Genomic DNA, 15,349 nt, shown 5'->3' with positions numbered 1-15,349 from the left:
TATGCTAATAAATAAAGTTGCCTGGGGGTCAGAGCTAATAGCAAGCCGTAGCAGAAGCCGTGTGATGGTGGTGGCTCACACCTTTAATCCCAATCACATGACAGGCAGATCTCTGTGTGTTCAAGGACACAGCCAGCATGGAGACACACGCCTTTAATCTCAATACCAACCATAGAAACCTAGAGGTCTGTATAGACAGGTAGTGATGAGAAGGTCATGTGGTTGGGTTTACAACCAATGAGAAGGCACAACAGAAAGTCAATAAAAAGACAGATACACAAGAAGTAGATCTCTTGCTGAGGGGAAGGACAGCAGCAGTGGGTGATAAGAAGGCGGTTTTAAGTCTCAGCTCTTAGCTACTGCTCTGACCTCTTGGGCTTTTAACTCTGCCTTTGGCTCTGTGTTTCTTATTTAATAAGACTGTAACATCTATACATGCATGTATATCTAAGTACATGTATGTGTACCATATGTGCATGTACCTGTAGAAACCAGAAAAGGGAGTCAGATCCCACTGGCACTGGAGTCACAGGTGGCTGTGAGTCTGCCAGTGCAGGTCCTGGGAATCAAACTCAGGTCTTCTGCAATAGTATCAAGTACTAGCTGCTGGGCCGTCCCTCTGGCTGCTTTTTAAATTGATTTTGTGTGCATGTGTATTTATGTGTACATATGTGTGGGCACCCATGTGCCTCAGCAGGAGCCAGTTCTCTCCTTTGGGTCCCAGGGATGTTATTTAGGTCATCAGGATCGGCAGCAAATACCTTTAACCACTGAGCCATCTTGCTGGCTGCTGGTGCAATTTTAAATATCTCTGTTTATTTATCAACAACTAAAATGCTTTTTAGTACAAAAAGCCTTTTACCTCTCCTCTTTGTGGATCTTGGATCCGAGTAAACCTCAAGTCTGCATGTTCCCAGTGAGCATTGACACTATAGATTCGGAGCTGAGACAGTTCGAAGGAGGCGTTGAAAGCTTTTGCTCCAATTCTGATGACAATAGAATTCACAGAAACAGTAATTCCCTCCACAACTTTTTCAGCAAAGCCATATTCACTGGAAAAACAAAGCAAAACAGAAACAAGATAAAGGAAAAATCAAGTCATTAAAAATCACTGCTGGGGCTGGAGCGATGGTTCAGAGGTTAAGAGCACCGACTGCCCTTCCAGAGGACCTGAGTTCAATTCCCAGCAACCACATGGTGGTTCACAACCATCTGTAATGGGATCTGGTGTCCTCTTCTGGCATGTAGGCATATATGCTGGCAGAATACTGTAAGCATAGTAAATAAATAACACTTTAAAAAAAATCACTGCTAATAGTCTTACATAAGTCTATATATACAATGCCCTAATATCTAACTCAAGTTTCCAAGTAAAAAATGCAAAAAAAAAGGAAAAAAAAATCAGTCTTACTATACGCTTTCCTACCTTACAATAATATTAAAAGTATTTCTACCTTTTCTCCAACTCTTTCTGACTCTAACCAATCTAGAGTAGTACAACTACTCTACATAAATTTTAATCCATACTATGAAATCTCAAGTCTCTAGATAGAGAATTATACAGTTAACATGACAGCCACCTTCCCTGTCACTGTTACTCCTGGTCCAAATCTAAGCTCTGCAGCCAATGTCATCTCAGCACAGAACAGATGACATCATACTAACACACAGATCAGCCTAAGCTGGTTCGCTCCTTCCCGTGTGCATCCCCGGAGCCCCGAGCAGAGGTGCTGAGCTCCCACCAGCTCCTAAATAATATTTTTAAGATGTATTTTTATTTTATGCATATGAGTATTTGGCCTGCATGTATGTAAGTACACAGAGGCCAGAAGACGATGCTGGAGCAGGAATTTCAGAAGGTTGTGCACAGCCATGTGGGTGCTGGCAACCAAATCTGGATCTCTGCAAGGGCAGCAAGTACACCTAACTCCTAAACTACCGCTCCAGTTTCAGTCGGGCGGTGGTGGCGCACGCCTTTAATCCCAGCCACTCGGGAAGCAGATCCAGGCCAATCTCTGTGAGTTCAAGGCCAGCCTGGTCTACAGAGCGAGATCCAGGACAAGCATCAAAACTACACAGAGAAACCCTGTCTTGAAAAACAAAAAAACAAAAAAAAATCCATTTCAACAAAGCTTATGTAACAGTCCAACGTTAACTATCTTTTTGTTGTTGTTGTTTTTCTTTCTCTATGTAGCTCTGGCTGTCCTAGAACTCACTCTGTAGACCAGGATGGCCTCAAACTCACAGAGATCCACCTGCCTCTGCCTCCCACATTATTTAGGAATGACAAGAGTTCACTGATGCATAGGAAATGAAGTGCAGAGAAATATAAAGTTTCAAGACTCCTAGTGGTTGCCTGAAATCACAGATATTACCGAACTCCATACGCTAATTTTCCTATACACATACACCAACAGTGGAGTTTAACTTATAAGTTAGACACAAGAGTTAACAGTAACTAATAATAAAAGAGCAATTATAACAATACATGGTAATAAAAGTTAGGAGAATACAGACATTCTTAAGATAACTTTGTTTTTGAAACAGGATCTCAAATAAGTAGCCAAGGATGACCTTGAACTCCTATCCTTCTGCCTCTGGCTCCTGAGGGCTGGGATTCCAGTCATACACAACCACATTTGCTGTATGTAATGCTGGATAAATCCAGGGCCTTGAACCTGCTAAGTAAATACTCTTATCTACTGAGCTACATCCCCAGCTCAAAATATCTTATGCTAAACACACCCTTCTTGTGATAATGTAAAAGAAATATAGGCCTATGTGATGAGATTAAATAAAGCAAACAGCTAACATACTATGATCTTTGTGAATTCCTATATACAAGAAAGCACCGATACATGACAGCTGACCAATAACCCAGGCAGCTGCTGACTAACTGCCTATACAGCATGAACACACTGGACTAAAGAATGATTCACATCTCCAGCTAAACCTCAGTCTTTCATGACACTCATAATGGCATACATTTTTCAAGCTTATGAATTGTTTAGTTCCAGAATTTTCCATCTAGTATTTTTAGAATGTCACTAGTCACAGTTAAATGAATACATGGAAAGTGAATCTGCAGTTAACTACAGTAATAAAAAATTAAAAGAGTATCTGATTTATAGAATGTTAAGCTCTTCTGCACTGCCTTCGGCTACTCATTACTATTTAACAATATGATAATCAAGAGAAATGATAAAATTTAAAAATAATCTGCTACTAACTAAATGTGGAAACTGTCTCATAAAGAGGTAGCTTAAGCAGAGGGTATCTGAGGTGAAAGGATTTTATATTCTTCCTGTCCTGCTGCTGCAGATAAGAGAACCGCCGCCATAGAGAGGAATACCCTGTGGTAGCCACAGAGAGCAGAGGGCATGGCTTACCTCTGTCCTGAAGCAGTTGCAATCGGTGATGGACCGTTAGGGGCTCGTGGCTCTTCACATGCACTCATTTCCATTACGACTTTATCTAGAGACTAATACAAAATTAAATAATTAGAGATCTATGTGCACTGTGAAAGTATGAAGTATATTTTCTTTCATTTATTTAGGGCCAAAGTTAACAGTTGCAAAAATGCTAAAAGGGAAGAAAGCATTCAGTCCTCCATGAGGCACTGATCTCCTGGTGGAAAAGGTTACATACACAGTCTATGAGTCTGGGGGAGGAAATACAGAAGCAGTCATTAACTGATGAGGTCACTAGATTTAATGGCAGCATAAACTCTAATCCCATTTGTATCCTCACATTACTGATAAATTATATATTAATGAAAGGGACTGAACTACATCTAGAAGTCTTTTCTTGAAATCTGAGACATAAGACATAAACTAAGCAAATTATGAAATGAGCAAGGCAAACACTCTCATAAGAAGAAAACTATCTTTTCCAGGTAATTTTTTTCTTGAGGATAGATCTAATGCTTTTAATAGAGAGTGCATTTACAAATCCAGACTTCTTCATTCTACATTTTAAATATAGCATTTATCACTATCTAAAAATCATCTTATTTTATTGTGTATTTGTTCAGTCAACCTCTGTTAAAATATAAATTTCTTCAGCTCAAAAAACCGGTGATTTCAGCTGGGCAGTGGTGGTGCATGCCTTTAATCCCAGCACTCAGGAGGCAGAGGCAAGTGGATTTGTGAGTTCAAGGCCAGCCTGGTCTACAGAGTAAGTTCCAGGACAGCCAGAGCTACACAGAGAAAAATCTTATCTCAAAAAACCACACAAAAGAAAGAGAGAGAGAAGAAAAAGAGAGAAAACGGGTGATTTCATAAAGAATATTTATGGAATGAGGCTAGGCTAGGGGTAGGAATTAACATGTTCAAGTACACAGATTCAGTCTGGAACACCACCTCAAAATCTGGAATGAATGAGTGAATCAGTGAAGACACGTGCTGTCAAGGTGGACACCTGGGTTTCCATGCTGGAACACATGGCGGAAGGAGAGAACCAACTCCTGCAAGTTGTGACTTTACTGGGTCAAAAGGGTTACTATGTGACACTCCGCTCCCACACCTTGAGGATAAATGAAGAGGGGCTGGAGAGGCGGGAAAGATGGAGGCCAAGGGTTTGCTCTGCTTTGTTTTGTTCTTGTTCACTTGCTGTCTTTGTTTTGTTCTTGTTCGCTTGCTGTCTTTGTTTTGTTTTGTTTTGATTTGTTTTAACTTTCTTTTGGGGGGGACCCTGCAAGGGTTAGGGGAAGATATTAGGGGGACCGGAGCTGAGTGGAATTAGGGAGCATGATGTGAAATTCCCAAAGAATCAATAAAGAAATTACGTTACAAAGGGGTTAAGTGATCTATCTTACTCAATTTTCTTTACATTACAGAACACGTGACCAAACTTCCCAAGGAGAGCAAAAACACAAAAAGCCTGGGTCAAAAGTTATTGAAGTAATTCTATAATACATCAGAGAAGAATGAAAATATGCAATACACCAACTGGATACAATGTCCTAGAAATAAAACCTTTAAAATCCCTCTTAAAGTTCAAGCTTCTCATACAACAGCTAAAAAAACTAAGCCCAATAAAAATAAAGCAAAAGCTAATAGATGGAAAGTCCAAGAAACAAAATATTAATATTTATAGAATAGTTGATTTACACTTGTAAATGCTTATTTTTCAAACAGTTTCACTACTCACCAAACAGATGGGATGTGTTTTCAGTTTTGTCCATGGAATCTACAAATAAAATATTTTCTTTAAAATGAATTATTAAAAATTATATGAAATACTAATCAACAGACATCTCTGTATATAGAAGATAGGCAGCAACTTACAATATACATCTCTCCCAGACTGCAAATTACTATACAATTGAAATCAGGATCTTTATGTTATAGGAGAAAATCACTGAAATTATCTATATAAGATAATTTACATGTTTTAACAGTCCTTAAAATACATTTTAATTATATAATTTAAGAATTCTCAACAAAGCATAATCAATGTTCTCTGTATCAATTTGTTTGACTTTAGAATTCCAACCAGTATTTTTGCAGCTATTCAAATAAATCCAAATCATTGATGAAAAATGCCAGCTACAACAAAGGAACAATGTTCAAATAGACCCAGTCATATCTTGGTTAATATTTGAGTCATAGACCCAAAGTAATGATGAATACCAAAGGACACAGAACGCTTTTCCAAAGGAAACACAAATTTTACTTTTATTAAAAAAAAAAAAAATTAGCACACACTGTCTCTCCCGAGTCAGCTCTCAGTCTAAGCCTGGCCTCTACCAGCACGAGGTTGGATGAACTGACATAGGATTAGACACAAACGTCAGGAGAATAGTAAGGACAATGTTAACAATAGTAAAGGAAATAGAAATCCTTAAATTTCTCCAAATTACCAACAAACACATGAAAGCGGATAAAACTCTAAACTAGCACGATAGCATGATGTCTACAGTAACAAATGACAATTGTCACATTTAAAATAAAGCATATAAATTTAAATCATTTCAATTGATAAGAAATCCTAAGGGGGGGATTATCATTGAATATATGCCAAAGTGAAGTAGTTAATTTATAACCAAGTAATTGTAGCAAACTATCAATAAAATTGTTTTAAACAAAATGTAACTGTAAGTTATTGGTATGACCTCAATTGCACTCATAAGGGATGAACAATCATCTATGTAGCTAGTTTCTGTATAAGCTGTAGGAACAAAATGCTTCTTTATGGAATGACCTGAAGCTGAGTACTCATGTTCAAGGCTAGAGAGGACCAGAAGCTGACACCATGTGAAGTCTCCCCAGCCATCCCAGTCTTACCCTGATGGACGCTTTGTTACAGAACACTCTGTTGATAGCCAGCCAAGTGGGCAAATCCAGCATGTTCTGGAGCACCTCCTCATCCAGCTCCAGGTTCTTCAGCTCGCCTTCTCCTTTCAGGGTGCTTAGATTTATTTTGTCAGGAGATAAGTTTTTGGTAAATCTGAAAGGAAACACAAGTTACATTTATTTTAGTGTTAGTTAATGTGCCCCAGAGTCATCCTAGCAAATACAGAGTATTAAAAATGTAACAGCAACACTGAACACCGGAAGATCACAGGGATGGGATTTTGTTATCTGTGTCCACTGTCTTTCACTGTTGCTTGATCTCTCATAGCCAAGCCAAAGCTCTCTAATATTAAGGCTACAACGTAGGGGCACAGAGTTGAATGTCATATTCCTATCATCAGCTGAAGGCAGGTTCTTTTTTTTTTTTTTTTTTTTTTTTTGGTTTTTTCGAGACAGGGTTTCTCTGTGTAGCTTTGCGCCTTTCCTGGAACTCACTTGGTAGCCCAGGCTGGCCTCGAACTCACAAAGATCCGCCTGCCTCTGCCTCCCGAGTGCTGGGATTAAAGGCGTGTGCCACCACCGCCCGGCGAAGGCAGGTTCTTATCACCTGTTAAACTGGATGAAAATGTAGGAAGGACACACGACCGTTTTCCAGGCACTATGGTCTTAACCCACTCCCTAGCACATTTTGTTCACTGTAGACTCCATCACAGAGGAGAGACACCACTGTGCTGTTAACCAAGGTACAAGAAGTCAAGGGAATTGAGGGGCCCCTCTAACAGCAGCTCACATGGCAGCAGATGTCGGTCATCATCCCAAGAACGATGCTCGACGGTCATAATGAGGATCGCCTGGCTACTCCCAGCATTAGGAACCGACCCAAACTATTTCAGAAATAAATTCTGGCACATGCATAGTGTTTTTAAAGGTTCTGAGGAAGGGAATCACACAGCTCCACTTAGAGGTTGGTTTTGGTGTCCTCTGGGTAACTCTCTAGAAATCAGTTATTCTGAGCTCTGAGGTAATTCTAGAAGCGCCCCTTGTCCTTTCTATAGGTTTAGCTACAGGAACCAGAAACTGAAATGTAAAGTACTTAATGATTGCTGGAAATCTTAAGGACAGTGAACCGTTAACTGCAGTTGGACTCTCCACCATCTTTTTCTAAGAAGCATTCTTTTGGTTTTTTTTGTTTTGTTTTGTTTTTTTTGTTTTTTTTTTTTGGTTTTTCGAGACAGGGTTTCTCTGTGTAGCTTTGCGCCTTTCCTGGAACTCGCTATGGAGACCAGGCTGGCCTCGAACTCACAGAGATCCTCCTGCCTCTGCCTCCCGAGTGCTGGAATTAAAGGCGTACGCCACCACCGCCCGGCCCTAAGAAGCATTCTTTAAAAGGCTTTCACGTAGTAAGGACTGGGGATGTAGCTCGACGGTCACGTTTGTCTACCATGTGTTGGATTTGTCCACGGCTCTGCAATCAACAGTTTCTGTAATGAATCTTGTATTAGGGGATATCTGTGGAAAACCTTTCCTATTTCCATTTTTAATTTCATCTCTACTTTTTAACATACTGCTTGAGATAATTCAACAAAGCATTTAATGGGTATTTTTAATTAGAAACAAGTCAATGTAACAGTGTATGTGCTATAAGAGTTTTCCCAGGAGGGGAGAGACGGGAGTGACGGGAGACGGGAATGACGGCTCGGTATCTAAGGACACTCGCTGCTCTATCTATCAGGAGGGGTGGAGTTCAGATCCCGGCACCTACAACAGACAGCTCGCAAACAGCTGTGGCTCTAGCTCCAGAAATCCAACACGCTCTGCTGGCCTCCATGAGTGCGCGCGTGCGCGCGCACGCGCGCGCGCACACACACACGCACATGCATTCACACAAACACATTTTACATAGATACATGTACAAACATAAATTAAATAAAGCCTTTTAAAAAATATTGACTGATGGATTGATTGATTGATTGATTGATTGTGTGTGTGTGTGTGTGTGTGTGTGTATGTGTATGTGCATGTTTAAGTGCCCAAAAAAGGGCATCAGATCCCTTCTAGCTGGACAGCTGTGAGCTGCCTGATGTGGGTGCTAGAAACTGCACTAGTGTCTTTAGGAAGAGCATCAAGCGCTCTTAACAGCTAAGCCATAGCTCTCTAGAGCAGTGGTTCTCAATATCCCTAATGTTGTGACCCTTTAATACAGACCCTCCCATTGTGGTGACCCCAACCGTAACATTATTTTCACTACTACTTCATAGCTATAATTTTTCTATCATTGAGTCATAATGTAAATATCTGATATACAAGATATCTGATAGGCAACCTCCAAAGGGGTCAAGACACACAGGTTGAGAACCACTGCTCTAGACCCTAAAATAAAATCCTTTTAAAAGATTTACCCTGTGTGCCAGACAGAATGAGGAACTTGGACTTACATGCTTGATATCACAAACAATAACAGTAAACTACAAATGTATTTCCAGGACTTTCAGATATATTACTCACACCTGAAAACAACCCCGTCTCTCAAATGAAAATCTCTAAATTTACCTGGCCACTCTTTATAAGTGCATTACTAGGCCTACAGGAAGGCTCCATAGCTACGGGTACTTACCACCAAGCCTGATGACCTGAGTTCAAGCACTGGACCCACACAGGGGCAGGAGAGGACTCCTCTGCATTGTCCTCTGATTTTCACATCCGCTCAGTGGCACGAGTGTGCCTCTCACCCATGCACACCCATCATACACAACAGGAATAAGTAGGCACTTTTTAAAGCCCTGTGACCGTGGGGAATCAGAATGATACAGCTGAGAGCAAAATTACCTTGGGCTCTCTAAGCCCCCTAAATATCCATTCCCTGCCCACCTCTGTGTTTCACCTGACACCCTGTAACTACTAGGTAAATCCATGGGAATGTACCACTCAGTTTCACCAACCAAAGACTAAGCATGTCATCAGACATCACCTGGAGCCCACAGCAGTGATTTCTTCCACTGGGCTATAACCTGCCTACCTAGTGTCTCCACCAATGTATTGGATGTGACTTGATTTATGATTTTATTTGCTTTTTTACTATAAAAGCTTCATGAAACTGTTACCACGCTGGAACTGGTATTTGGGGTTCTCTGAATCTATGTTCCTGGGCCATGGTCCTGACAGCTGTGGGTTCTGTTTTTTTTTGTTTGTTTGCTTGTTTGTTTTGTTTTTGTTTTTTGTCAGCACAAGGAGGTCAAAGTTCATGGAGACCAAAATCACTAATCACTGTTATAAAAGTGTTACATTCCACATTCAGAATTCAGCATTTAATCTCAGGAACAACCAGAAATTGGTGAATAATTACATGAGGAAGGAAACTCCCTTGTTAAACACATTTAAGTGCATCTCATCCTTTAGATGCTTTGCCAGACTGACCAACAACAGCTTCTGAGAACACCATTCTTCTTTCTTTTGTTTTTCTTTTTCTTTCTTTCTTTCATTCATTTGTTTATTTTGGTTTTCAGGGCAGGGTTTTTCTATGTAGCCCTGGCTGTCCAGAAACTCACTCTGTAGACCATGCTGGCCTCAAACTCAAACAGATCCACCTGATTCTTCTCCAAGTGCTGAAATTAAAGATGATTAAAGGCCTATGCCACCACCACCTGGCTACCATTCTTCTTTCCGTATCCGCCATCTCAAAGCTCCAGAATGCCTACCTCTTCCTCTACCAAGCAAACTCCTACCTCTCTTTTATGGTGTAGTGCTGTAGTCCGGATGATAGATGCTCCCCCAAGAACCCTGTGCATAAAGGCTTGGTGTGAGACTGAGACATTAAAGAGGTGGGGCCTACACTGGGTGGTGGTGGCACACACCTTTAATCCCAGCATCGGGAGGCAGAGGCAGGCAGATCTCTGTGAGTTCAAGGCCAGCCTGGGCTACAGAGTGAGATCTAGGACAGGCACCAAAATTACACAGAGAAACCCTGTCTTGAAAACAACAACAACAACAACAAAAGAGGTGGGGCCCGATGACTTAGAGCTGCTTTATCACACACATACACACACACACACACACACACACACACACACACACACACACACAGGCCTACAAATGTCACAATGGATAGCTAACAACACAATTACCTGACAACTGGGCCCTCATTGTGCATCTGTCTCTTTGTCTTCAATTTCAGATGAGATTCCTGCTCAGATCTGCACACAGGCCAACTAACCATTTAAGGAGGATCTGCATAAAACTGGAACCCAGGATTGGCTAGCCCTAGATACACTCATCCTAACTCAACTCCCTTCCAGACTAAGGCACCAAGATAAAAGTAAAGTACTTCCAAGATTTGCAAGGACATCCAGAGGTTAGTTTTTACCCAGGTTCCACCTGTCCTGGAGCAGCATCTAGAAGCTTCTGGTCTTTGCTCGTAACTTGTAGTCACCTTAGAACTCTGGGACAGATTTTTAGGCAGATCACTTCATGGTGAGACTGCCTCTCTTCCCGACCCCCAACCCCCAGTCCATCCCACAAAATGGGGGGACCACTCTCTACTGACTTCTCTAAAACCTAGAAACTCCAGAACGGAGACGAGGACCAGCCAGAGCACAGTATGACAGACTCCTTAATTCCCGCCTCCCTCCCACCCCTGAGCTACTGTTTCTTCCTGCTGAATGCTTGATCTTGTCTTTACGTTATGGTCACACAGATTCTATTGCTGCCCCACCTTTCCGCCACTGGCTGTCCCTTGAATTCAGGAGTGATGGTTGAGTCAGGCCTCTGACCGATGACTCCTGTGACTGGTTCTTAGGTCCTTAGGGCTCTGGTCCCCCTGTCTTGTTCTCATTCCCACTCTCTCTGACTCCTAGAATTTAAGGTATAATCACTTGTTTGTTCCCAGTGTATTATAGCCATTGCTATCTGCCATTTGCACCTGGTGATGTAGCCAGGGATCAATCCTGAGCCACTTGGACCTTAAGCCCTCAAAACTGTGAGCTAAATACTTCCCACATAGCCTGTGTCAGGTTCTCTGATACAGTAACAGACTATGCGGGTCAAATGGAACTAAGAAACACTTCCCGGCTTCTCCAAGTCGGCAGCCATTCTTTTCTGCATATTTCTGGATTGTTTGCACTGTAACAATGGCAGGCTGTTATCAGAAGTTGACACTTCCATCAAGGACTATTTTGAAGAGCTTTATAGACTTCACCTGAGCTAATAACTCTCTGAAGTATGTATAATTATAGCCTTCATCCTAAAAGTGGAGACACTAGGCTGGCAAGATGGAGCAGCAGGTGGGGGCATCTGGCGCCAAGCCTGAGAACCCACATGGTGGAAGATGAGAACCAAATTCTGCAAGTTGTCCTCTCCCTTCCACACTCACTCTATAACATATACACATGCACACACACAATAAATAAGTAAATGTAATTTTACATTTTTAAGTGGTGAAACTGAGTCATTAAGATGGTCAATAATGGGCTGGAGAGATGGCTTGGTGTTACTCTTCAGAGAACCCGGTTCAGTTCCCAGCAGCCACATAGCAATTCACAAGTTCCAGGAGATCCAATGCCCTGTTCCGGCCTCACTGGGCACCAGGCATGCACACATGGCATGTACACAGACACACATAAAGGCAAAAACCCATACATACAAAATAATGAAAACATTTTTTAATTTTAAAAATGGTAAATAACATGCTCACAGACATACAAAGGCTACAGTCAGGAACTGACACAGGCAGTCTGGTTCCTGAGCTCTACCGATGATGATAAAGAAACCAGAAATACACGTGGGGAAAAGGACAGCATCATCAACAATGGGTGCCAGTCAAACCGGATGTCTGTGTGTAGAGAAGCAAATCAAGCCATACTTATCGCCCTGCACAAGACTCCAAATGGGTCAAAGACCTCAACAGAAAACCAGAGACTCTGAACCTGCTGTTAGTTCTCCTGGTTGTGTTTACAAAGTTGAGTGAGGAAATGTCAGTTCTTGAGGGGACCGGAAAGTCAACAGAAAGCTCTGCATCCTAGAGACAGCAGGAAAAGGCACTTGGCTTCTACACTTGAGGAGGCCTTTTTCTACACTCTGGAACACAAAAATGTTTCCCCTTATACATGACGAGCAAATACTTCCAAGAAATAGTTTCCTATCATTTATTTTATGATGCACTGTTCTAGACGATGACACATTCTCAATCTATAAAACTACCAAACTTGATTTTTTTGAGACTGTCTCATGTAGCCCAGGCTGGTCTCAAACCTGTTATGTGGCTAAGCATGACCTTAACTTCTGATCTTCCTGAATGCCAGGATTACAGGCAAGCATTCGTATGTCTGACATGGGATCCAGGGCTTCGTACATCCTAGGCAAGCACTAGACCAATAGACCAACTGAGCTACACACTCAGGCCCATGTTGTTAAATCTTGCATATGCTTCGCTTTCAGAGTTTATCACCAACTGGCCTATGGCACATTTGATATAAGAGAAATATTTTGTATATGGAATTACCAGGCACATTTAGATATTTACTCTCTATTCATTTTTTTATCAGGCAAAACTGTTTATCTCTGGAAACAATTTTAAGTGTAGTTTGCTAGGGGTTTTGTTTTATTATTTTCTATGAATATTTTATCTGCATGTATGGGCACCTGGTGTTCAAGGAGACCCGAAGAGGCTGTCAGATCCCCTGGAACTGGAGTTACAGATGGTTGTGAGCCACTATGTGGGTGTTGGGAATCAAACCCAGGTCCTCTGGAAGAACAGCCAGTGATCTTAACTACTGAGCCATCTTGCTAGCTCCAGAAAAATAATTGTGTGTGTGTGTGTGTGTGTGTGTGTGTGTGTGTGTGTGTGTGTGTGTGTGTGCGCGCGCGCGCACGCACGCATGCATGAGTTTATATGTACCATGTATATGCAGGTGCCTGGAAGAGTTATAGGTGGGTGTGAGCCTTCTGATGTGGGGTCTGAGAACTGATCCTGGGTCCTACATAAGAATAGTAAGCCCCACCCCCTTTTTATTGAGCCCTCATACAGCTCTGACTGGCCTGGAACTCACTATGTAGATCAGCACTGAACAACTCATGAACACACGTGAAAACTAACACCCTAGAGTTGGGAGGGGTGCGTTAGGCTTAGTTCTTCATTTTTATACTTCTCAGTATGTGTAAGTGCTCTGGAAGGAGTATTTACAACTTTCATAAAGACAAAACTTCAACAAAACACAAAAAGAAAAGCCTGGCAAAAGGTGAAAGATAGAAAGGATCAAAATATACGTAATTCACAGCAAATTGTTTCAATTTGGTTCATAGCAATTTGGTTCTGCAAGGAGCCTGGGCCTGAAGATGAGACACAAAGAGGTCTGAATCCCAGTTCCGCCACAACTGTGTCACCTCTCTGACACATGTGCTCATCCGTAGAATGGAAAATGCACTAAAATGATCTTACAAGTGGGCGCTATGTGAACCAGCCGATCCTAGCCAGGCGTCGTTAAGAACCCTTCTCCTCCGTCTGCCTTCGTCTACTGAGCGGTGACTGCTGTCGCTGCCGTTTACTGAGGGGTGACTGTCGCTGCCATCTACTGAGCGGACTTTCATTAAGTGTATATTGCATGTTTTCCCCACGTGCAGAAGGGGAAAACACTAGAATCAAGTATTACCGTATGGAAGAGTGATGTGGCCACCTGTATTTTTCCAAGTGTTGCTGCAGAGTCTCTCTCCTAAGTTTCCTTTGGAAGTTCCCAGACAGTGTAGTAATTCTCATGAACATTATCAATGAAAGGGGCATAGTACTGGACTTGGCTCTAAGTAGAATACATTCTAATCTGAATCAAGTCAATCATGTTAGCTTAGTGAATAATCACTAAATATCTAAAAAGGTACATAACTATTTTAAAGCTAAAGTGTCAAGGGGGTGGGGGTGGGGAAGAAACCTAGCCCAATGCCTTACACTTGAGAATATTTATTTGGAAGACAGAAAGAGAGGGAAGAACGGAACTGTGAAAACCTAAGGAGTATATTAACAGGAACTCAAAGGATAATACAGAGGAGAACTCCCTGGCTCAAATATGTCAAAGGGGAATGGCCCCAGAGAAGGGAGATCGGCAAAACTCTTATTCATTTCCTGTTCTCTCTCTCTCTCTCTCTCTCTCTCTCTCGTTGGGAAGATAACCCAGTGCCTCCTCACCTATGCTAGATGAGTGCTCTAACCACTATCTCCAGCCCCAATAATTCCTTAGAAAACTCAAAATACAGAGTAAATTTTCAACATTATGGCATGCAGAGTGGCTTATTTTAAAATTATATGGCCAGGATGAAGAGATGGCTCAGTGGTGAAGAGCAATGGCTGCTCTTGCAGAGGACCCAGGTTCAATTCCCACCTGACAGTTCAAACCGTCTATAACTCTAGCTCTGGGGGATCCAACTACAGCTTCCGGCTTCCATGGGTGCCAGGAACATTTGTGGGCATGTGATACACAGACATATACCCAGGCAAAACAGCCATACACGTAAACTAAAAATGTTTTTAATTAATAAAATAGATACAAACAAAACAGAAGTATATGGTCGGTAAGATAGCTCAGCGGGTAACAGCCTTGCTGCCAAGTCAAACAACATCTGAACCCCACTTGTGGAGAGAACCAACTCCTCAGGGTGTGCTCTAACCTACACATACACACACACACACACACACACACACACACACACACACACACACACACACGTATTAAAGTGTACATGAGTCGTGTTCCGCCACTGTAACAGACAAATGTTAATGTGAATGTGTGTATTTTATTGGCTATACCAATTTTGTTAAACATTTATTTATTTTTTGCGAGTGTTTTGCAAGCATGACTATCTGTGTACCACATGAGTGCCTGGTGTCTGTTAAGACAGAAGAGGGCTTTGGGTCCCCTGGAACTCTGTAGTTGCAGATGGGTGTGAGCTACCGCGTGGGTGCTGGAAACTGAACCTGGGTCCCCTGCAGGAGCAAAGAGTGCTTTGAACTGCTGAGCCATCTCTCTAACCTGTCTATCGTGTTTTTAACGTAGTAAACTTTAAAAATACTTAAA

General features: G+C 41.8%; 1 protein-coding gene across 2 annotated transcripts in view; it reads right to left on the bottom strand.

Moving 5' to 3' along the window:
• Bltp3b (bridge-like lipid transfer protein family member 3B) overlaps positions 1–15,349 on the bottom strand; it is a 74,978-nt gene that overhangs the window by 36,327 nt on the left and 23,302 nt on the right. For both annotated transcript variants that reach the window (XM_006979821.4, XM_015998449.3), the window contains 4 exons: positions 6,288–6,450; positions 5,152–5,190; positions 3,390–3,481; positions 863–1,052 (listed from right to left, as the gene is read on the bottom strand). In XM_006979821.4, the coding sequence (XP_006979883.1) occupies positions 863–1,052; positions 3,390–3,481; positions 5,152–5,190; positions 6,288–6,450 (484 nt within the window). The remainder of the gene's footprint in view (positions 1–862; positions 1,053–3,389; positions 3,482–5,151; positions 5,191–6,287; positions 6,451–15,349) is intronic.

This window comes from Peromyscus maniculatus, chromosome 18 (assembly GCF_049852395.1).
Source record: "Peromyscus maniculatus bairdii isolate BWxNUB_F1_BW_parent chromosome 18, HU_Pman_BW_mat_3.1, whole genome shotgun sequence".
In the NCBI taxonomy this organism is placed as follows: Eukaryota; Metazoa; Chordata; class Mammalia; order Rodentia; family Cricetidae; genus Peromyscus; species Peromyscus maniculatus.
This window is presented reverse-complemented; position numbering and strand designations above follow the sequence as displayed.